This window comes from Lytechinus pictus, chromosome 3 (assembly GCF_037042905.1).
Source record: "Lytechinus pictus isolate F3 Inbred chromosome 3, Lp3.0, whole genome shotgun sequence".
In the NCBI taxonomy this organism is placed as follows: domain Eukaryota; kingdom Metazoa; phylum Echinodermata; class Echinoidea; order Temnopleuroida; family Toxopneustidae; genus Lytechinus; species Lytechinus pictus.
In genome coordinates, this window is record NC_087247.1 from 80842399 (window position 1) to 80866512 (window position 24114).

General features: G+C 34.5%; 1 protein-coding gene across 1 annotated transcript; it reads right to left on the reverse strand.

The window, feature by feature from the left end:
* Positions 1-338: 338 nt before the first annotated feature.
* LOC129256633 (high mobility group protein 20A-like) lies at positions 339-23802 on the reverse strand. The gene is made up of 10 exons (XM_054894792.2): positions 23472-23802; positions 14934-15101; positions 12857-12942; positions 12365-12426; positions 11547-11765; positions 10456-10623; positions 8869-8947; positions 6828-7043; positions 6202-6337; positions 339-5103 (listed from the first exon to the last, which is right to left on the reverse strand). The coding sequence occupies exons 2-10, from the start codon at positions 15062-15064 to the stop codon at positions 5082-5084; spliced, it is 1119 nt and encodes a 372-aa protein (XP_054750767.1). The 5' UTR covers positions 15065-15101; positions 23472-23802; the 3' UTR covers positions 339-5081.
* Positions 23803-24114: the final 312 nt, after the last annotated feature.

Genomic DNA, 24114 nt, shown 5'->3' on the forward strand with positions numbered 1-24114 from the left:
AAAAAGTTGGTTTTTTCCCTTCCCCTTTGAAAGACCCTAGACCCTAGCTCTGTGATCCGTGACGATGAGGATGCAAGCAAGATGTGAAGTTAAAGCAAATGAGTAAGTCTGTGTCATAGTATAGAAATTGCAAGAATAACTAATGTATTTTGGTTATAGTTGACTTCAGATAAATGAGAATATGAAAATTATTACGTGATATCAATAACTCCTATTAGTTTTTTTTCTTCCACAGCAAAAAAAAATCTTAAAAACAGGAAATGTATTTTAAAGCAAAAAGGCTCAAGTTGATATATAAACAGTAAAATGTTAGAAAATAAAGGCAATTCAGTCATTAATTCAAAGCAGTCATACTGCACTTTGGCATTTTAATACTGAACATTTGTACAACATGAAATAATATATAAGCTTGCTAAAAACTAAAGCAATGGTACTTTACATGACAAGCAACTAAACAAATAATACATTTAAGTATCGTACATCAACATGGATCTTTGATTCAACAGGCAACAATAAAAATAGGTGGGTAATATAGTAATGTGTGAAGAGACTCAAAGTAGAGGTACATGTATGCATCAACAGTATGTCGGCAAAATACAAGATGTCCCTCTGGTGCATGGAGTTGCCATTCACTAACACATAAAAAAAGTTAAATCTTCCCCATTTAATTTACTTAAATAATGCATGGAATGAAAGTGGATTTATATGATAACAGTTCAAAACCCATCTGAAAATTATAGAGAACTAAATGTACATTTATATTCTGAAAAGTAGTTGGAAAGTTTTATGCACAAGGAAAGAAAATCTTTTTTACTGTAAAAACTCCAGTTGTACAATACACTTACTTAGATACCAAAATGCTACATTTATGTTTGCAATAAAATGAGCATTTATTACCAAACCATCTCAACATGAATGCAATTATAGTTCACATTTGAAATTGGAAACAGGATTATCAATATATTGCATCAAAGTTTTCTCTTTATTGAATGATTTGTACACTCATTTTACTTGTTTTCAATGAAGTTATTTTAAAGGGGAATCCAGCCTTGGCTATAAAATGTTGTGTTGGGAAGGAGAAAAATAAATTAAACAGAATGGTGAAAGTTTGAAAGAAATCGGACAAGCAATAAGAAAGTTATAGCTGCTTTAAAATAGAGATCACTAATACTATGTAGATTTCAAATTGGCAACTGAGTGAGTAAATTATGACAAGGGGCATGTACTTTATTATCAGGGATTTGTGGTTTTCTCCTAAGTACCCACTCCCCTGGGGCAGTAATCTAAATATAACCCAGGTAGTATATTGTTTTATGTCCTCATGAAAGAAAAATATAATTTGAAATAAAACTTTTGGGGAAAATGACATTTTAGCCATAATATGTATTGGAGTACATGGAAGAGTAGTCCTTGTCTTACATCACTATGACTTCCCATATGCGGCCAATTTGAAGTCTCCATGGGTATAGTGATTACCAATATTTATAACTTTTAAAAATTCATAACTTTCTTATTGTTCAAACTTTCACCTATCAACTTGTCTGATTTTTCTTTTCCTTATAAATTATAGATTCCCCTTTAAAGCTTTTCTTAATAGGCTGCTGATTGCTAGACATTGCAATACAAGTAATGCCTAAAACACTTGTTTACAGTCTTTGGGTGGTGATACACATATGCCGAAAGTGGACTTATGTCGGAATCGGAGGCAGCTCTACTTCTGTGCATCACCTCTTTATTTTGAAAGCAGGACTGAGACCATCTGGTTTGAGGGCTGCGTCAGTCCAGTAATTGGTATTTGTATCACCCCCAAGTGGACTTGGGCTGGCTTGACCACTGAACGAGAAATAACAAACAATAGTTATTGCTAGTGAACATTAGAAAATGTTGACATGAAGAGTGTAGTGGGTTTCACCATCATAGGCTTATGTTGGTCCTGACTACCCAAACTCGACGTTTTGACAAGTGTGTTCTTGTCTTCGGGAGAATGAATACGTCGAGTTTGGGTGGTCTTTTTCAGGACTTATATATGCCCACAAAAGATCACATGGTGTACCGTGACACCCAATACACTCTTCTTCTTGGCAATGCAAACCTTTCAAAGTTAAAAGTCAGGTGTCATGTGAATAGGCAACGTGAGGCTGGCTATGTGTCAGTCCACTTTCAACGTATGTGTTATCACCACCAATGTTGCAGATGTGAAGGCAGCTTCAAAGCTAACATTGGGAGAGGCTTGAAACCTGATGCACGTGTATCTTGGGCCTTAGACTCAAACAATTTTGATGGATCAAATGAATTTCAGTATCAGTTCATAATTGAACACATGTAAACTTGTACATAGAAAATGTATACATACTCAGTCTTTATTGTTCATGCTGGCTTATTTTCAACATGAAAGTACAAGTAAAAAAAATACACAAACTTTATTGAAGGATTTTAGAAAACATGAAAACAAGATTGTATTGTATATAAAAAAAAATTTCCCCAATTTGATCATAGATTGTCATGTGTCAACTAACTAACATGAATTCAAAATACATTTCAGTCACCACTTCTTACATAAACTATCAAGTGAACTTGGCAGTGCTCAAATCAAATCTTCAGTTTGTTACAAGAGTAAAATGTTTATTTCTAGATATCAATAATAATACACAATTCATATATGATACCAGTGTGATTGGATAGCATTACTCATAAACCTATGTACATGTGCATACATACCATGAGTAAAGATCCTGAGTTAATATAATCCTGAAATCAACTGACTTGGGAGATGTTATTAAAACATATTTTGTATATTCTGGTCTGAAATAATGCTCTCAGTTAGATGATTATTCAAATTGTGGATAGTTGACTTAATATGCACTGGCATTAAACAGTATCAGCTCACTCATTGCCAGGTCTTAAATTTGATATTAAAGGCAAGGCCACTTATCTATAGGGCATATTTTTACATTACAGCACAATAATTTTTCAAGGTTAATGGGAGGGGCATTGAAGCCAATCCAAATAGCATTAACAGTCATAGTATTGGTGGCATTGGATTAATTCAAGTTCTCCATTGCATAATCATACAACTACATACATATCATTCAAATAATGCAAATCCTAGTATTTCTCTCATCTCATTTCAAAGGAATTTCCATTCAGTGCTTTGCTTGTTTTTACCAATCCATATCAATACAATTTTCAATGCATATATGTTTGCTGTTTCCTATAAAATGAGATAGCTAAGTGAATATTGACCAGGGCTTGTAAATGGGATACTACTGAACACATGTCTACAAATTTGTGAACCGAATTAATGATATGTTTAATCAGACTTTATGGGAACATTTCAGTGAGTGAAAGAGGAGGAAAGGCTAGGCAATACAAGATACAGATAAAGCTGCTCAATGGTGCTGAAGGTTTCTATTGTATACCTGGCTTAAAGTCAAGTCTACCCCAACCATAGTTTGATTTGAATAAGTAGACTATAGGAAAACTGAAGAAGCATAACACAGAAGATTTCATCAAAATTGAATCTATAATAAGAGTCATGACATTTTCAATTTTGTGTATGTTTACACAATAGTTATATACACATTGTCATTATGGAATGAGGGAGCCAATGATATCACTAAATTTTTAATATTTTATCATTTGAAATATAAATCATTTTTATTTTTCCTCCAATGATACGTGTTGAAAAATGAATCGGTGAAGAGCTTTACCTGAGCTTTAAAATTGAAATATCTAATATTACATGTAATATTTCATAATTTGTAAAATTTAGCAAAACTTTAAAATTTCATAACTTCCTAATTCTACATCTGAATTTGATTATATTGTCAATATTACACTTGTTTGATTTCGTTTTGCTATTGGGGGTGGACTTGGCTTTTAAAGAATAGATTTAGTGGCATAAAGTGGCACCAAACTTTTAAGTATATACAACAACATATATACAATTTGCAGAATATACAGCAGAAATATACTTACACATGAATAATAATCACTTGCTGCATCAAGCTGTATTTTTTTATAGTCCACTTTAAATGGCAATTACCATTTTGGTTATTGTTGATTATTATAATACGTGCATTTAACATGAAAGTGTAAATATGTGAACAAATTGAGTACAAAGTGTTGATTCCATGAGCTTCTCAAGTCATGTGACATTATTAATCACGTATCTCATCTTCTCTGAAATTAACCTGGATACACAGTACATGAATAAATGCCAATAAAACATTTTTGGGTTGATTCCAAAGTGTGAAAATGGATTTACAGAAGCACAAAAGTAGATGCATATGTGAAAGATTATCCAATTTGTCATATAATGCTCAATAGGTACACACTAAACGGTAGTTGTCAGTGGGCTTAAGTATGCACCCTGCCCCAGTAACGTTGGCTTCAAGTCTAATTTAACTCTATGTAAAACACCCTGCCCTCTGCTTTACAGGCTACATGCAGTATGCATTTGTTACACAAAATGAGGTTAGTTGATAATCCACTTTCTTTGTATCCAAGCTAGACAGGTAAACTATGTAAAAGTTTAGTAGTGAAGCAAAAGATCCATGGGCAATATATCGATGAGAGCAGTACAAAGCAGCAAAGAAATTCTCATCCTCCATTGGTAACATGTACATTATCCAGAATACATACCTTTATCCTAATGATTCTTTAGGAAAGGTGACACGCATTTAGAAATATTTTCAATATTAACAGTTTGTAGACATGCAGCAAAATGAAATTTTAGTTTGGGGGTGATGACATCTTATGATCCATTGTATGAATCCAAACATTTGTACTAAGAGGGTTTCCTTCCATTCATATATAAATGATGTTCAGTGTTATTCCATGTTTCAACAGTGAAGAAGATCACATATTTTGATGATTTAATCAATTGTCCACCAGAACTAGGTGGGTGGTCCATGTACAAGGCCTGTAGGGATAAACTGAATTCCATTATCAATAAGTACATAAGGTGGGTCATCAAAGATGCTTGATGCCTTCTGTATTTCCTGCAACAAGGCTGATCATTTTGAATGATATAAAGCTGCTACTGGTTACAGAGTACGAAAGGGGCTGGCCTGTGATGGTCATAACTTTGGATCCACATCCCTATTAGTTGAGAAAGAAAGTAAGAGAAATGTAAGACTTACATTGGGTTTCTGTTTTCATAGTCTTATAAGGACTCGTACATCACCATTTTATGAACCATTCCGGCAGAGTTACTGCGGACAATTTTTTTTTTTTTTTTTTAGATAAACGCAATTTAGGTTGAGCATTTATTTTGTAGCACTTGAAGGCCTAAAAGTATGTGGAAGCGCCGTGATGTAGCATTTCTGACTTTCGCCTTATAATCAGAGGGTGGTGTGTTCGAATCCCACCATGGCAAGGCAAGGCGTCAATCCACACTTTGCCACTCTCACCCAGGTGCTAATTGGGTACCAGTAGGAAACAACCCTCATCGTGGTTGGTTTAGCAAGTGTGCGCCTAACAGGCCGCTAAAAAGTTATGAATCCAGTGACTGGGTAATAATAATTGTGAAATGCTTTGAGCAGTCGCAGATTGATAAAGCGTTATGTAAAAGAAAATTATCATTATTTGATCATGATCTAGGTCCATATAATTTCTTAGTTACGATGACATTTCAAAAACCTTAGGTTAAGATAGTTCATGGACCCTAAAGACCTTTGACCTTAGTCAGAGGACCTGAAACTCAGGCAGGATATTCAGTAATACTTGTTGAACCTTATGTCCAAGTTTCATGGACAAGTTCCATATACTTTTTAAGTTATGCTGTTATTTCAAAAACTTAACCATTTGTTAAGATTTGATGTTGACGCCGCTGCCGTCGGAAAAGCGGCACCAAAAAGGAGATAAAAAGGAGAAAATGGATTTAACCAAAGAAATTAGCTTTTGTGATGGCAACTACATTTCACATTTTAATTCTATATTTGAAAGCTTACCCATGAAAGATTATAATTCTATATTTGAAAGCTTACCCAAGAAGATTATAATTCTATATTTGAAAGCTTACCCATGGAGCTTATAATTCTATATTTAAAAGCTTACCCAAGAAGATTATAATTCTATATTTGAAAGCTTACCCATGAAAGATTATAATTCTATATTTGAAAGCTTACCCATGAAGATTATAATTCTATATTTTAAAGCTTACCCATTAAGATTATAATTTTATATTTGAAAGCTTACCCATGAAGATCCAATCTATTGACTATCTCTCTGACATTTGAGATTAGGTTTTCATTCTGTGGTGAATCCATAATTAGTTGATGAAGTTTGGTCATGTAGGAATCAACTGTAGTTAATGAAGGAACTTCATTAGAACCTGCATACAACAAAAAAATGCAAAGACTTGTTTTCTCATATTGGACAGGAGCAAGGATCGAAGCTGAAAAGGGAAGCTAAATTCACATTTGCCTATATTCAATTGATTATAAATTAAATTCTAGACATGAGGTATTAATGGACACTCAAGCTACCCGGAATGTCGAAACGCCTCATTGCTTCTACTTTCCACTGCTCACCTAATCATTGCTACTCATCTACTCATCACTGCCAGGACTTCTTATCTCATCAATCACATCAGGTCTACAGTTCTTTAAAGGACTATACCTTCTATCACAAAAGATACTTCTCACTCTCATCTTTCTATCAATTTTTATTTTCATATCTATCACTCCACCATCCAACAGTCCTTTTTAAGAATAACATGGTGAACCTTAAAACCTCGATATCTGTACCATCATACAAACCTTCATAGATTATCCAGCGTGCAATATAATAGTAGTATCAACACCTCTGATTGGTTACCCTACCTGGCAATGGAACCCCAGCAAAACTAGCTGTGAGTGTGGCTCGGAGTTGCTGAAGGTGACTTTGTAGTGCCATGTTAGTATTACGTTGTTGTACTGTCTCTGTTTCTAGCTTATCAATAGCTTCCTTCATCTTATCAATGTGCTTCTGCAAGATAGCATTCTGTTCCTCATACTCCGTTGTAGACTTTCTAAGCTGTCTTAGCTCATTCTCTCTTGCTGTGGAACAAATCAAATGTGTATTATTTAATGACTTCTACGGGTGAATTCTGAGAATCTGAAATATATCAAAATATAAACTTAAACCAATTCTCATTTGCTGTGCAATAAAATTATTTAATCACTTCTATAGACAAACAAGAAACCAAAATATAACCCTCCTCATATAAAGGCATTCCAATTAGTTTTGATATTTTATTGGTAGTAAGAAGTACTCTTTTGAGAGTTTAATTGATAAATAACTAGGACATCACAAATCTACAAAATTATAGTTTAAACTTCATGTCTAGTACAAAATTAAAGGGGAAGCTCACTTTATAACGATAAAGGTGTTTTAATTAAAGCAGAAAAAATAGAGAAATACATTGGTGACGATAATCCATTACAACATAAGAGAGTTATAAATTTTGAAAGATTTGAATTATTATGTTATCTGCGAGCAGTCGTCCAATAAGTCATGTAATATAATTTCCATAAATTGCCCTCTTTTAAGAGTTCTTGATAACTGAAAATATTTTTCTTCTAGAATTGGGAATTAAAAATGCATCTGATGTCATAATGAAAGCATGACTAAAATCATTTCAATTTATGACAAAATTTCATAAAGGGGTACTCTAGATTGAAAATATTAATATTTGAACAGATAAAGACAAATAAGACAAACAAAACACTGCAAATTTGATCAACATTGGACAACGTAGAACAAAGCTTGGCATTCTAAAGATTTGCATTATTCCGGTAAAACAGTTCTAGGCATGTCTTCATGAATATTCAATGAGCAGACTGTTTTATGATAACAGATTTTTATGAAATTTTAAGCATTTTGCTCTGTGAATATTACTATTATTTATTTAGATATATTTTCAGCCTAGAGTATCCCTTTGATAGAATTTATTTCACATGAAAAATGGGGAGCTGCTTGCATGTGATGTCACAAAACCGAAACATCAAAATCGAATAACCGTTAAACTTTGGATTTTGCCAAATCCTCATTAATGTTTATTTTGTTTTTCAAACCAGAATGAACTTCCCCATTAATAGAAATAAACCATTAGTCTGAATTTGTCTCAATATACAGGTAGTTTTAACTCTCCATGTTTCAACTACCGCATTAAGCTCATGATCTCCTGAAATTCAAATGATTTGGGTGTAACAATTCTCACTAGGACAATTGACCTCACCATCTGGGTATGCAATCCCATTTAGCATGTTACACTATCTTTGCGGGAAGACTTCCCTCATTCAAACACTGAATTCACAACACATATCACATGTAGAAAACAAAATAATACACCCAGCTTAATTTTGTATCTAGTTTAATTATTCTATCATCTTGAAGAGAATTGCCTTTGTTTTGCTATTGACCAACAAGGCATTGTGTTCAGTCATTTTCCATTTAAATCCATATTTGAGATCTAACAAAACTGGGCTTGGTCTTTATATTATCTCTAACGGCTCAACGAAAGACACTTCCCTTTCAACCAAATATCAAGATGTAGTTTGCAGAAAGAGAACCATTTAGTAAAATGTACATTCTTCATCTACATGCCAACTTTAATTACTTCTCGAAGCATTCTTATATTTATATGAATCACAAGCTTGAACTGATTAACCCATATTTTACCTCATACTTACTGAAATTGTCTCTCCTAAAGTTGAAAATGTCATTACGAATTAATCACAGGGCTTTCAGGAATTATCACTTCTATGCTATTGAATTGCATGAATTAGAAGCTCAAACTGATAAAACCAACCTTAAACCCCTAGTATACTGGAATTGGTTATCTTTTAAAGGGAATGAGTCTTCAGTAACCCTATCATTTACCTTTATTATAGTTGAGGAATTCTTCAGTGAAGATAGGAATATCAAATCCTGGGATTTCTTCTCTGTTTTCATCAACAAACTGTTACAGGAGAGATAAAAATTGATTTTGTTTTTGTTTTGAGGTTTGTTAAGAGGTGATCCATCAAAATGCGAAATTCTTTATGTTCTTCAGATATGAAGACATCCGTCACCCTACTTATGCAGTGTCAAATTGCACCAAACAGATAACGTAGCATTCACCACAGCAGGTGACATAGATTTTACTTATTACCTGACCGCATCCAGCCACGATCACAAGCCAATTTATGAATAAAAACATTGTAAGCATGCATGCTAAACCAATAAGCGGTCTACCAGGCTTGGCTATCTATTGAACAAAGTCAATAGGCAATTTGCCACTGTGTTATGTGCATTGCAACTATAAACTCTCAAATAACTTTTTTTTTAAGGGATAAACTCTATAATTTTACAGAAACTTTGCACAACTTTGATTGGTCCATTGCTTTTTGTTCCCATTGACATTGTACACAAAGTGTTTCTCGGCTTTGCGTGTCTGAATGAAATTACTTGCAAAGTGCACATACTCACTCACGCAACATACTTGATATTTAACAAATCTAGTTTTGAATTTGGGTTGGTCCATTGAGTTGGGTCCATTTTTTTATTTTTGACAAACCAAAACTAAGAAAAAATGTGTCTCATTTAAACTAGGCAAATATCTTCCAATAAATACTTCAGCAAAGAAAAGGTGGCCCACAAAGGTTTACTACTAATTAAACATCATGGTGTGTTGCAACTTCAGAGCTAACAATCTTTTACTAATGATATATGAATGTTATTTCCATATGATTTGTAAAAAAAGATTATTTCTACTACAACAAATCCAGAAAAGATTTCAAGGTCAAACACAAATTGTTAAGGTAGGAGACCTTCCTCACATTGACACATAGACATCTTATTTTACCAACACCGATGGACTTAACAATATGAGTTGAAATTATTCTCTAATGTATCTACTGACATCTGAATTAAAAGAAGCCAAGAATGACATTATTTGAATTATCTTGGGATGTTTCACAAAAATATTAATTCTGACTAAAAAATCACACGTAAATTCTCAGGTATGTACAGGATATAACAATCAAGCTTACATGATGCAGACTACTGTATATTCATCAATAAGATTATATGTAAAATATGAGGTGTGTGTTGGTACTTTTATTCAGGATTAAAGCAACCAACAAATGTAAATAATCGGAATAGCCGAATAGTCATTTACTTCAGGTTACTAAAGTTCTGAACAATCATAAGTCCTGGACTCTAAACAGGTCTTGTGATTGTTAAACTGAAACAAATAACCTGTATCATGTGTGAATATTGAGAGAGAAAATGAAGCTTAATTCTGGTTGACCTGACTGATGAGACATGATGAGGCTGTTCCTCCTTGCAACCTTTGTGAAACACCCCAACGTATCCTCATTCTCTATTCAATAGTTGAATTAATAATTACATGGGGTACAAACACAAATCAAAGTCTTTATCCGCTTGCAATTGTATCAATCCTGAACAGTTTTCTATTTCACTTACCTCCATAGCAGAACCATTAGTTTGAGCTTCTTCTGCCTCAATCAGTTCATTCCTAAGCTTTCGTTCTTCTTGTTTCCTAGAGAAAGCTTTAAAAGCTTCAGTCTGTTGGTACTGCTGAAGCTCTTTAGCGTACCTCTCTTTATCTCTATCTGCTTCATCTAGGTATCGCTACAATAAAACATCAAATTCAATTAGAATATTAAAGAAACATATATCTAGTAAATATTCTTTCTTGTAAGTATTTATGGGTAATTCCAATATATGTGACCCTTCCTGAAATGATTTCTATCAAGTTCATAATTCATATGAAAAGGTGTAATGCTCTAAAATTATTGAGGCTTGCACAGTTCATAAAGGGTAAAAATTGATAAATTTGGGTGTCTGACATATCAAAAAGTATTTTATTTCATGGAATTGCCTATCTAATTTTGTTTCATCTGGATGTGTACTCTTCATATCTTATCTACCTTCTTGTGTTGTAGAGGTGTTATGTCACTAGATCACATCACTCCCAAATCACTTGCAACCGTGTACTTGGGCATTGCAAATATGGTCTTGAAAGATATGCAATATTTGAAAGTGAAAGTTACATGTTGCAAGCGCCGAAAAAAAAAAATGCACAGCAGGAAGGTCACAACATCCCCTCAACCTGTTTTAGAGTTAAATTTAATAATTTAATGGAAAAAAATTAATGTGTCTTCTTATGTACCTAACCATTAACATGATGTAAATGGAGCCTGCTGGCTGGGGTAGAATGCATGTTATAGCACAATGACAGTCTCTAACAGATAGGTCTATGAAAATGTAATTAGATAATGAATGTTATACATGTAGCACAATGAGTCTCTAACAGATAGGTCTATGAAAATGTAATTAGAGAATGAATGTTATAGCACAATGACAGTCTCTAACAGATAGGTCTATGAAAATGTAATTAGAGAATGAATGTTATAGCACAATGAGTCTCTAACAGATAGGTCTGATTTTTTTGTTGCTAGTATTGGCATATCAGAGTGGTACTGAAATGAAAACCACAAGACTTGTCTATGTACAGAGATTGATCAAATATTAGAATTGTGGTATTATATTACCTGTTTCTCTGCAGCAGACATCTTGGACCATTGTCCAGCCAAGAGTTTAGTGATTTCAGCAAAGCTCATAGTAGGGTTCTCAGCTCGTATCTTCTCTTGACCCTCCTTCAAGAATCTAACATACCCAGTATGAGGTGCTCTTGGAGCATTGTGATCTCTAAGAGGCTTCACTTTACGCTTCTTGCCTTTAGGCCAGCCACCTTTTCCTTTAGCAGCTGCCTGGAGTGAAAAAAAGAGAATCTAAATCATCAATACTTATCTATTTTGGGGTGGAATACTAATCACATTTCCTATAGAAATTAAATTGACAAAACAAAGACATTTCTTAACAATTTCTGCACTGATGTTTCTTTAAAGGAATTGTTAATTACCTCCCGAGATCACATTTGCAGTAATTAAAAAGAAAATAAAAATATGTTTGTAGCAGTCCTACACTTTTGAAACTCTTTGCTTGCTACTCTTAAGTTACATATATATCTTTTGAAAATAAAAATCCTTTTAAAAATATAGTCTTATTGATAGGATTCTCATTCTAGACTACTAACATTCAATGTTTTTTTTTAACTTATAATCATGCATCCAATTAATATTATGATATGATGATTTGGTTTAGGGTAATAAAAGTACTTCATTAGGATTGCATTACAGACTTAAATACAATAATACTGAATTCTCATTATGGTATTGACACAGTAAATACAACGATAACAAAGAAAATTAAATGTCTCACAACTGAAAATATAATATTGATATCTGAGACAAAAATAAACAGAAATATAAGCAATAAATGAATCCAAAATACAACATTATGCACTCACCTCAGAATCTTTATTGATTTCGACTGCTTCTTGTGATGGCGTATCCTGCTGCAATATCTCAACTTTTGAAGAAAACAACAAATCTTAGTTTAGTGAAATCATAAATTTCTAATCTATTAGATAGAGCCCAGTAATTTATCCTTGTTCTTATAACCTTACATGTAATAGTAGGCATCTACTAAATTTATTCAATGTACCATTTTACTATAGTGCTGTTACATGTAGATTTCTCTAACTCATAATGAAATCAAGAAAAATAGCACACAACTACAGAGCTCTTCAGTATAGTGCATGTCCCACTATATTCAATACAACATAATAAATACCAATATTTAGGTCATGTACACCAACTTTAATGAACAAAAAAAAGGAAAAGACTGATCTATGTCTTCTTACCCTGAGATACATGTATATCTGTAATAACTTGCTTATGGCCTTTTATGAACAAAGAAAGACAAAAGATGACTTTACTATTTTAGATTTTCTTCTCACCTTGAGATATATCTGTAATTATTTGTGGGTTACTCAGAGATTGGTCCAGTGAAGCACTCACATCAGGTGTATTAGATTCATTAAAGCTGGAAGGAATAAAATATCATAATTTACATTAATTATACTCTAATGATGATAAAATACAGGGGGGGTTAATTCCAAGAGTTAAGTTATAACACCATTTACAAAAATTGTCATTGCTGTAGTTTTTTATGTCCCTTTTTAGTATAGGAGAACTTAATTACAAATTCTAAATATGATCATTATAAAACAAATTTAAACAGAATCCTACAAATTACCACAGAAATTACACTTTGAAAAATTCACAGGAATTGAAAAAGATACAACGTGGAGATATACATTTGTGGGGTTTGGTCTCATCTATCTCTTAAAAGTTAAATTTTCAATGGAATATTATGCTTCAGTGAGCACTGTAGATTTTTTGAAAGCTCACAGAAATCGGTATGCGCAAAAAATGCTCATTTTGACAGTGGAAAGGGGGAAAACAAACTGACCATACTGTACATTTATCATTTTGGGGGGTCATTTTGTCTGTGCCAGCTGGATCCCAGGATATACATATAAAATGAAACAAATCAATGCAAACAAAAGTTTATTTCATACATCTCCAGAACAATTATGTTTTTTATTAAATTTTGTCATTTAATACTTATTTCTCCATATTTTCCAAGGCATGACAATTAATAAAATCTAAGAAAAATCAAGCCTACATGTAAGCCATTTCATGCAAATCACTTCTACATGTAAAGCACATATAATCATGGTGGTCTAGGTGTGTGTGGGAGGCGCATTGGCACTCGAGGAAGTGTTTTGGAAAGGAAACAAATTACAAAGGAAAAAGCTATCTTTAAATCAATCTTCTTATCTAAAACCCATGTGCTCTTCAAGACTAAAGTCTACTTTTATTTTTACGCAATCACTTTTCACAAACTTTAAAAAAGTGAGTGGTGTTTACTCAAGCAGAAAGATTTATCATCAGTCATATTGTCATTGGCTTATTAAAGAGGCATATACTAATGTATAAATGTGGAAAAGGCTTCAGGAATCAGGATACAAATGTATCATTTTTCAGGATTATTTCAGAGTGAAAACTTTTTTATATACAATGTATACTCACTGTATAAATTATCAAAACTGATCAAACTATCATTTCAATAATTATCAAATATAACGTAAAGTTTTCTTTCATTTGAGAAGCCTTTTTCTGAGTGGTGATCTATGCTTGTGTCCATATGTGCTTATCTGTCTTATACTTCAAGGTAATTTATTTCATGTCAATAGTCTTGCAATAACTATGTCAGAACATATTATGATCATATGAATGATAATGAATATTGATTTAAATGACTTTCTCTCCAAATCAATGTTCATTGCAACTACTTGAGTTTAGCCACAATATCATATCCAGACCTACATGTACATGTAACTAAAGTTTAGTACCATCTATGCGAAGGTCAGACACTTTTCTTCTCAATAAAGGAAACCACATGCTGAGTTAAACCACCCTGCATGTGGTGAATCTACAGTAGATACCGGTATATATGCAGCATACAACACACATTTAAACAATTCTTGAAAATCATTTTTGTAACTAAATATACTCAGTTCCATACAGTTGTGTGGGTTGGGGTTTTTTTTTCATTATAACTTGGGGGGATTAATTATTTTCTTTATTCACCAGAGCACTCCAAACCTTTAATTTTGAGTATTTTTTTAGTGTGCCCTCTACCGGTGGAAAGTAAACTTGGACTGAATTTTCGCTAAATAATCTCTATTTTTGATTTAGAAAACAAAAAAACTTTATAGCAAAGTTATATGATGAATAGCTGTATTGGAAACTGACAGTGTGAAACAAAAATCAAGCATTTGTCCCAAAGAACAAGAGAAAATAAGCCAAACATTGCCAACCTCATTTCTCCACACACAGAGTCCTTTAATAGTTTAGAACAGAGGACAAGGTTATATCATAACCTTGAACTTTGGAGGAAACCATGTGTAATAATTTTGATTACATTTTGATAAAAAGGCAACATTCAAGATACAAAAAGCTGTTTACCTGCCCTCTACTGACAGTTGTGAGTCATCTTTAGAAACATCTTCTTCAAATCCAGTAATATTAAAGAGGCCTCCAGTCCCTGATGATGCTGACATCAGAGATTGAGAAGTTGACCCCTCAGTTAGATCCATAATTTCTTGATGAGTTTTCTACAAATCTTCTCTTTCACTGCAAAAAAGGGGGAAAGGAAATGGGAGAGAAAACAATTATTTTGCCTTAGTTTGGTTTTAAAAAATTTACCAACATCATTTGGAGGTGAAAATTGCACAGGCAATAGACACTACGAACAAAAAGTAAAAAAAAAAAAGAAGTGTTTGAATCTTAACACTACAGAATACAGGGGCCTACTACTAGTTTCCTGTGACTGGGAAATCAAAATGTAACATTCAACCTGAAAAAAGGTGAATTTTTGTCAGTAAAAGAAATTCACTAGATCTAACGTTAGCAGTTTAGAATCCTAGGCCTACCGGGTGTAGCCATGCTAGATTAATTTAACATTCATTTGCCTGGTCATGACGTTGGTCTGCCAGAGTTAATGGTGGCTGAGCATAACAGGACAAATTTAACATAGATTACATTACATTGTATTGAATGCAGTAAAAAAAAATTAGATTCTACCAAAGAAAAATAGAAAAAGTAGACTCCAGTCTAGACGGCTGGCAGCTGTTTGTTTCGAGGAGTTTTTAAACTTTTTTTTTTTAATTTCTCCTCGTACACAGACAGCCATTAGGGGGTTAAAAATGCAAAATCCCCCCGATGGGGCTCATTGATTTTTGTCTTTATTTCATAAAAATATATAAAAAGAACTGGACCAAAACAAAGAGTATTATTCCATTTTGGCCTGAAATGCTCCAAAACGGGGAAAAATAAGCTTATAAAGAAAAAAAAGTGACTTACTTCCGCTGTCACGCGACTCCCACTTCGCTGGTTTATCCAAACTTAATACATAAACATATGGCCATTAAGTCCCTGCACACTGCACAGATTGAGTTAAAACTTTGTTCTCTGTAATTGGTGAGTGGAGCCAACAGAGTTCAGCGGAACAACCAATATAACAGAGACCGAAGCTTTCGGTCTAACTCCAGTCTAACTTACATGTAAGTTGAGATTGTCCTTGTTTATTGGGAGTTTTTTTTTCACTTACCCCTGCGGGACATAGACGGCAATTAAGGGATACAGCATACTAAAAATAGATTCAGTGGACAGTGACCTCAATAAATTCCCCCAAGTTCACCGTCTATTTAATTCATGACTTGACGTCTTCCAGTAATCTTGTTATGAAGCCTGATATGTTTACATTGACGAGCACACTTGATTGGCGCCGGCACTCATGACAGGTGAATGAACTTTCCTAGATTTCTTGTGTCCCTGGGCTGTAATTGGATTTTCTGACCAGTGCACAGTGGGCCAGAAGGAGTTGAAAGTGCGCTAAAATTACATTCCGTGTTATACTTTTACTTTAACATTTTGATTAGGGGTAATTTGGGGCGTAGAATCGACTGAACATAATTTAAAGCTGATATGACACCTTCTTGATACTAAATTTTGATTGGCTACTTAAAACCTATCTGTGAAAAGACAAATTACGCTAAGCAATGTGTAGTATATAAACTTTGTGTTATGTGTTAGTGGAAGGTTTACCTGAGTGAATGTTGGTTTATGCTTCTCACATGACTAAAAAGTGTGTATGAGATCCTGAAAATAATGTTATGGCATCGACATGATCATAAAATAAAAAAATACTTTAAAATCTGAACATATTAACCGTGCTTTATCAAGCTGTGTAGACTTGGGTCGAAACGCAGAGTATTATAACACAACGAATGTATCACTATAAGGGGGGTTTTGGGCTGAAATGATTCTACAAGCAATTTTATATCTGGAAGAGGGGTGGGTAGCCCTTATGTGTTATCAACCTTCATTTTGTTTTACATCATGCCCGGAATTCATGTCATTTTCATGGAATTGAAGGGGAATCAACCTTACCGTGCAAAAATGAACAGCAATGTACACCCCATATGGTGCGCTGCGATGACTGCTATAAAAATGACCGTTTTGGGGGTGATTTGTCAAGTAAAATCGGCTCTAACATAAAAACAGGCAGCTAAATTTGGTATCTTAAAGCTTAGCTATCAGTGAAAATGTTGATAGATTTTAGACAGAAATCCACAGAAATCTAAACGTTTCTAATTTAAATGCAAAAACCATGGATTATCAGCATATTTCGAGGAACAATTATCCTATAAACCACCTGAATGGTGTCTTTTATCTACTTTGAACCCTTTCACAAAAAAAAATGATATATCAGGATTATGTGGGAGCCATTTCAGATTCCTACATGATCATGTACATGTAGGAATGAAAAACCTCCTGTGAAATGGCCGTTTTTCAACTAGGTTGTCATATACGCGGCATTTCGCAAAATGTCACATTTTACGATTTGAGGTAGGAAATTAACAACCTCTATGCACATTCCGGAGTGAAATATTTTGCTGAAGTATTCTTTAGAGTGTTGTCTTTCAGCTGGGCTTTACAAAAATTAAAAATCTGAAATTGCCCAAAATGACTTTTGGCGCACTTTTGTTTCGCCACGGCGGCCCACTGTCACTGTGCAGCGCCTCTAGTCGAAGTCCAACTTTGTTAACTTTTTCTACATAATAGATCTAGGGTCTATCACATCACATCAGGTACAGAAATGAGGGACTTCTCCTGTAACGTTAGGTTTTCTCTCTTACTCTTAGTTAGATCTACTCAAGTCAAGACAAGTTCTTTACAAATTACAATTACCGGTACAGTTATAATTACACCAACAGTTACGACACGTTACCGTATGGGCACTAGTATTCAACCCGGCATAATTCAAAGATTTTGACATATTCCCCAAAATATTTAGAAATAGGGAATTTATCTTAATTTTATACCTTTGTTATTTCCAGGGTAATCTGTTGTCGATATTTTCTTTGTCAATCTGTCGACTGTATGCGCGGAGGATCGAATTATGCGGCGATGGCCTTTTGCACTGAATGGTACTAGTATTCAACCTAGTGAGGATTGATAGCAAATCTCAAAAGGGTTTAGATTGCTAAATTAGATCTAGATCTATGTAAGTCTCTGGCTTTAATTAATTCCCTGTTTGGTCTCATCTCAAATGGTCTAGTCCATAGTCGGATGGGACAAGGGCAGATTGAGAGACAGGGCCATCTTTCATCGCTAGGTTGAATACTAGTGCCGACGGGTTGAATACTAGTACCAAAATCCGTCGCCGTATAATTTGATCGCCCGCGCACACAGTCAACTGGTTGAAGAAAAAAATAACGGAAAAAGAATAACCAGCATTTGCTCTTGGAAATAAGACGGGTCTGAAATTCAGGTAAATTCTATATTTATATATATTTGAGGAAACTCTCCAAACGGGTTGATTGCCCTTATTTAAGTCACTCCTAGTACCAATGAGGTCCAAACATTACATGTATGGACCTCATAGGCGACATCAGTAGTATTTTGTGTTAGAAATCTTTGAGAACAGGATATTTCTATATTTATATCACAAGTAGAAGCTATAATTCGTTTCTTTTATTGAAATTTAAATTTTAGTGTGTAAATGCATTGTTAGCAACAACAAAAAATGAAAGAAATTAAGGGAAACTTACATTTTGACGACCTTTTCTTGATTTTCTTGGCAGTTGCTCTTCACTTCTGACTCGCGATTGGAGCTGATATGCAGATCACGTGATACGCGTTCTCGTCAGGTGATCGGTTGGTTATTCTTTTCGCCAGACGTTGATAGTTATATATTTCATAACGCTAGCATTCATCGTAAATTTGGGTGAAAGAGATTGAAGTTAAACAGCGCAAGCTTTAATTTTTTTTTAAATAACGTTTAATTGATTGCACAAGTTTCGCCTTGGACATGTAGGATCATTTGGTCCAATATTGGCGTAACGCATAACTACGGGGGGGGGGGGGGGGTGTCCCTACCACTACCGTCCACAAGCCAGCAATTATCTTTTTTTCTCTCTTTTTTTAAACCAAAATACTCCCCCCAGAAAAAAAGGAACCAGGGTTAAAGAGAAAGAGAATAATGATGGAATAAAAAATAATTTATTTTTTCAGCTTTTACTGTTTTGTTCGACTTATAATCAAATATTAAATGGGGCTTAGAACAGCCTTTTTAAAAGTCAATTAATAAAAAATATTCCTCCTCGGGATTCGAGCTTTCATGAAATATCAATCTTTTTCATAACTACGAAAATATTTTAAATGTCCAAATTTTGTATTGGTATATAAAGCTTTAGCTCATGCGTTGCGCCCCGTCTTATTTTAATGTTGTGATACAATTTTATGTTTCTAATGAATTCCTAAAAGCACAAAATTCTCAGATCCTTTCGCAATCGAATGATTCGATTAAGCTAATGAATGATTATTATGTTTCATGAATTGTTTAAAAGGTGTCTCTCTATCAGTTTTGAATATTTAAAAAAAAATGCTAGCTCGTGCTTTTTGCTCGCAACATTTTGATTAGTAAGAAGTTCTTGTAAATGCGAGTTTGATAGATAAATAACCAGAGAGGGGGGGGGGGTCCCTCAGCGTCTTGACCTAGCTTATTCCCAATTTTTTTATTATGCTCGTGTTGTGAGTGTTTCAAAGTCTTTTCTTATTTTTTTACCCTTTTTTATTGTCTCGGAGCTTCCCTCTATTTCTTTTAACTATGATGTAGCCCTTTTTACTTGTTTCAATTCTTTTATGTTCTCATTTCATTAAAAAAATAATTATTAAACTGACGTAGAAGACTTTATTACGAAATTTTGATATTGTTTTTTCTTGTTTGTTTGGCTTTCTTTTTTTCTTCTCATCCTTCTGTTTCTTCTTACTTTTTTCCATTTCCTTATTTTCTCTGTTATTTCAATTCATGAGGCATCCGCCAACTTATATACAACATCAAACACATTTAGAGGCGGATATCCAGTGAGGGGGCGTGGTGGTGTGCCCCTCTAAAAAAGAACTGGAAGGGGAAAAAATAAGAAAAAAAGAAAGACGATGATGGCAAAGATTATGATGATGAAAATTATCTTGGTAAAGATGATGGTGGTGGTGATGGTGGCGGTGATGATGATGATGGTGGTAGTGGTGATGAAGATGAGAATGAAGTTGGTGATGATGATGATGACTAGATGTAATTTGTCTTTGAAAAAATTAAGTAGTGCAAAGGTGAATTCATTTAAAGTTTATTATGAAAATAGCAGAAAAAAATAATTTGAAAAATTGGTATGCGTTCGAGGAAAATCCATCCCCCACCCCAAAAAAAAAATTAAAGGTGAGATTTTTAAAAAAAATTATTTGTGACGGCGTAGGCCTATGCGAGCAGCTTTAGGATAATTATGGTAAAAAAAGTAAATGAAATGTCAAGAAATACATGATAATGACTTTTATTGTACATTCAGTATTTCAATAGATAACTTCATACCCCTACTCGTTCCACAAAAAAAAAAGTGGGTCATTACGGACCATTAAAAATGGGAAATTTTGGCATTTTATATTACATAGAATATAGAGCAACTGCTTGTTTATGGCGTCACAAATCAAGCATTCGAAATTCTATTAACTCCAATTTAAAAAAAAATAATAACACCTTCACCGATATTTTGAAATTATTTTTCTTATTATTACAATATTTTTATCAAGGTGAAATTCCCCTTTAATTTACAAAACAGTATCAGCATGATCAGTGTGAAGCGGTAAAGCATTCACCTGATAAGTATAGACCTATCTATAATTCATGCGGCGCGCAGCGCGTGCGGCAATGTTTAATAATATATTGCTGTGAATAGAATGAATGTCATTAAAAACATAATCTCACAGATCAAATAATGCCAGCTCGACGCTCGAGCTGAAAAAATATATTTTGTGCCCTGATAATTTTTAACCCTAACCTAACCCAATTTCTAAGTATTTTTTTATCATAAACGGGATAACTATAGACAATTGATTGAAAACTTATTCTTTTGTGAAAATGAATATGAAGGACAACTTTTAAGAACACAGCCCGGAACACAGTTTTAGAGCGTTAGAGCGCGATTTATACGGATTTATACCTACAACCGCTAAATCCTCATGAAGCAGTTGGAACATTTAGTCCTGATTCAATCAGCTTAATAATTTTTGCAACAAGCGCCAGTCCAACAAACAGACAAACATTTGCCCAAACGGACAACATCTCAACCTCTGCTCATTTCTTTTTGCACGGGCACATAAAATCTCGACCTACCCATCACTTTTCTCACTATTTTCTCCTCCCTTTTATTTTCCATTAATTTATCTTTCGTTCACTTTATTTCTGTCCTCTTTTCCCTTTTATTTTTTTCTCGTCTCACCGCTTTTCCTCATCCCCCAGCCCCCGACGCCCGTGCAGATTCGCAAACAATATCAAGAGTAGTGTTAGGCAAGGGCGGAAATCTCTCCCCAAAGGTAGGGGGACTAGGGGCTGGAAAATTTGACAAGCAAAAAAAAAAAAGGTTTATCACCCCAATTAAAAGAAGGTCATCTTGACCAAAAGAAATTTGACAAGCAAACAAGCCCCCCCCCCCAAAAAAAAGGGCACCCCAAAAGTAAGATCGTCTCTTCCAAAATACATGTTTTATTTCGATTTTGAATTAAAAGACCAAAAATAGTAGAGGGGCATTTCATAATGTGCCCCCGACTATTTTGGGTGAGGGGGACATGTCCCCCTGGGATTTGCGCCCATGTGGGTGGGGGTGATGCGCCTCTCTTTCGGAATCATTATGGAAGAGTGTAAATACGAGTTCGCTGTGATTTCGATCTCATACCTATTAAAAAAAAATAGAACAGCTACGCCTTGAACACAGGCAAAAATGCCTAACGATTTCTCCGCGGCATTAACAACTCTCGTAAGGGGCGCTCCATTTATAAATAAAGTTGCATATGTAGCTGTCTACCGCGACAGGAACAGTCGCAGAATTGAAGCCAGAAGCGTGGGAAATTGCCAGAAAATTCAAGAAAAGAACCGGTGAGTACCGATTTAACAGTACTAATTTATTAAGTAACATTTATTGAATCATAAGAATATTTATTTTTTAGTAAAACAAAGCTTAGTTCTAAGCTAGGGCGGCCCAAATGCGCGTGAGTGGAGTCCCAGTTTATATTAACACGGATAAGTATATTGGGGTGTCGCCTAGAGTGATTTAAGTTACGGTAGGGCCGCCCTAGCCCTAGCCCCACTCTAGGCGACACCCCAATACTTACCCGTGCTAATAAACTGGGACTCCACTCACGCGCATTTGGGCCGCCCTAGCTTAGAACTAAGCAATATTATCTAGAAATTGTTACATTGTAGTCATTAAATATGTTCTATTAAATAAATTGATAATGTTTAATCGGTACTCACCGGTTCTTTTGTTGCATTTTCAGACCATTTCTCACAATTCTTCGTAAATATTTGCGGCAAATTTTGTCGCCATAGACAGCTTAGCATCCATCTTTATTGATAAATGGAGCGCCCTTTACGATAGTTGTTAATGCCGCGGAGAAATCGTTAGGCATTTTGGCCTGTGTTCAAGGCGTTCTGTTTTATTTTTTATATTGAAGATTGTGCATTTGTTGAATAGCGCCGTCTACGTCAGGTATGAGATCGAGTGTATAAATACACTCTTCCAAAATAATTATGATTCCGACCTGGCGCTGTTTAACTTCAATCTCTTTCACCTAAATTAGCGATGAATGCTAGCATTATAAAATATATTATTAACGTCTGACGAAAAGAATAACCAACCGATCAGCTGACGAGAACGCGAATCACGTGATCTTCATATCAGCTTCGATCGCGAGCAGAAGAGAAGAGCAGCTGCCCAGAAAATCAGGAAAAAGCCGTGAAAATGTAAGTTCCCCTTCATTTCTTTCATTTTTTTTTGTTGCTAATGCTAACGATGCATTTACACTATAAAATTATAATTTAAATAAGAGAAAGGAATATAGCTTGTACTTGTGATATAATATATAAATATCCTGTTCTCAGAGATTTCTAACCAAAAATACTACTGATGTCGCCTATGAGGTCCATACATGTAATGTTGGACCTCATTGGTACTAGGTAGTAGGAGTAGGACTCGAGTGCCTAGCCCTAGCCTACTGAAATTAGGTCCATCCATATTTTTTATCACAATCACCATCGAGACAAGCATACGTACCGGTACACATTTATTGAAATCAGCATACACATCTATTCTGAAAGGAGGAATGGAATTCGTACTGTACCGTTATTTAATAGTCAAAGATTGCATTTAAATTTAATCAAAAAAGAAAAAAATCCACATTATTGAATGCATGGGACTAAACACAAAGAAATACACGCAATTGACTGCAGTTGTCCAAGCAAAGGGTATGACAAAGTCAGGTTGAGATACGTCAAAAAAAGTCTCGAATCGTTTTTATTTATTGAACAGTCATGTGCAAGTCATTCAACGATAAATTTCGTCTCTCAAACAGCAAACTGCGTTGCAAAAATGAAAATCGATGCAAAATTACCAGGTCCAGGCATACAGCGAGCAAGTCTCGAGAATCAAAAGGCTAGTCTGAATACCAGTCACTACATATATATTATATCTCTCGGATCGGAGGCCGAGGATGGGGATCTGGGGAGTGTTTCATCAACATTTTCATCCGACAAGTTGTCAGATCTGACATCTTTCTCTGATGTTGATTGGCTGAGAGGTACTGTTACTATGGTAACTGTCGGATAAAATGGGACTTGTCGGATAAAACGTCCGACAAGTCCTTTCATGAAACGCTCCCCAGGGGCCGATTGCACGAAGGGTCTTTCCAAGGACCGTCTTTCGTGTCGCCCATCTTTTAAAATGCGCTGTATGCGAGATATTTCTGAAATGTAAGATAAAGAAATAAAATTTGTTAGCTAGCATTTAAATCAATTTGTATACGATTTCATGATATATCACATCATTTTATAAACAAAGATTTTGTTTACTTTAACGGATGAATGAAATGTGTTAATTTACAGGTAATTTATTTAAAATGCGTTTCACATATGGCGCATCATAATAAATGGGCGACACGAAAGACGGTTCTTGCAAAGACCCTTTCGGGCAATCGGCTCCTGGGGCCCGTTTCTCAACACCGTCATAAGTCTAACTTCTTGACTAAATCGGAGATA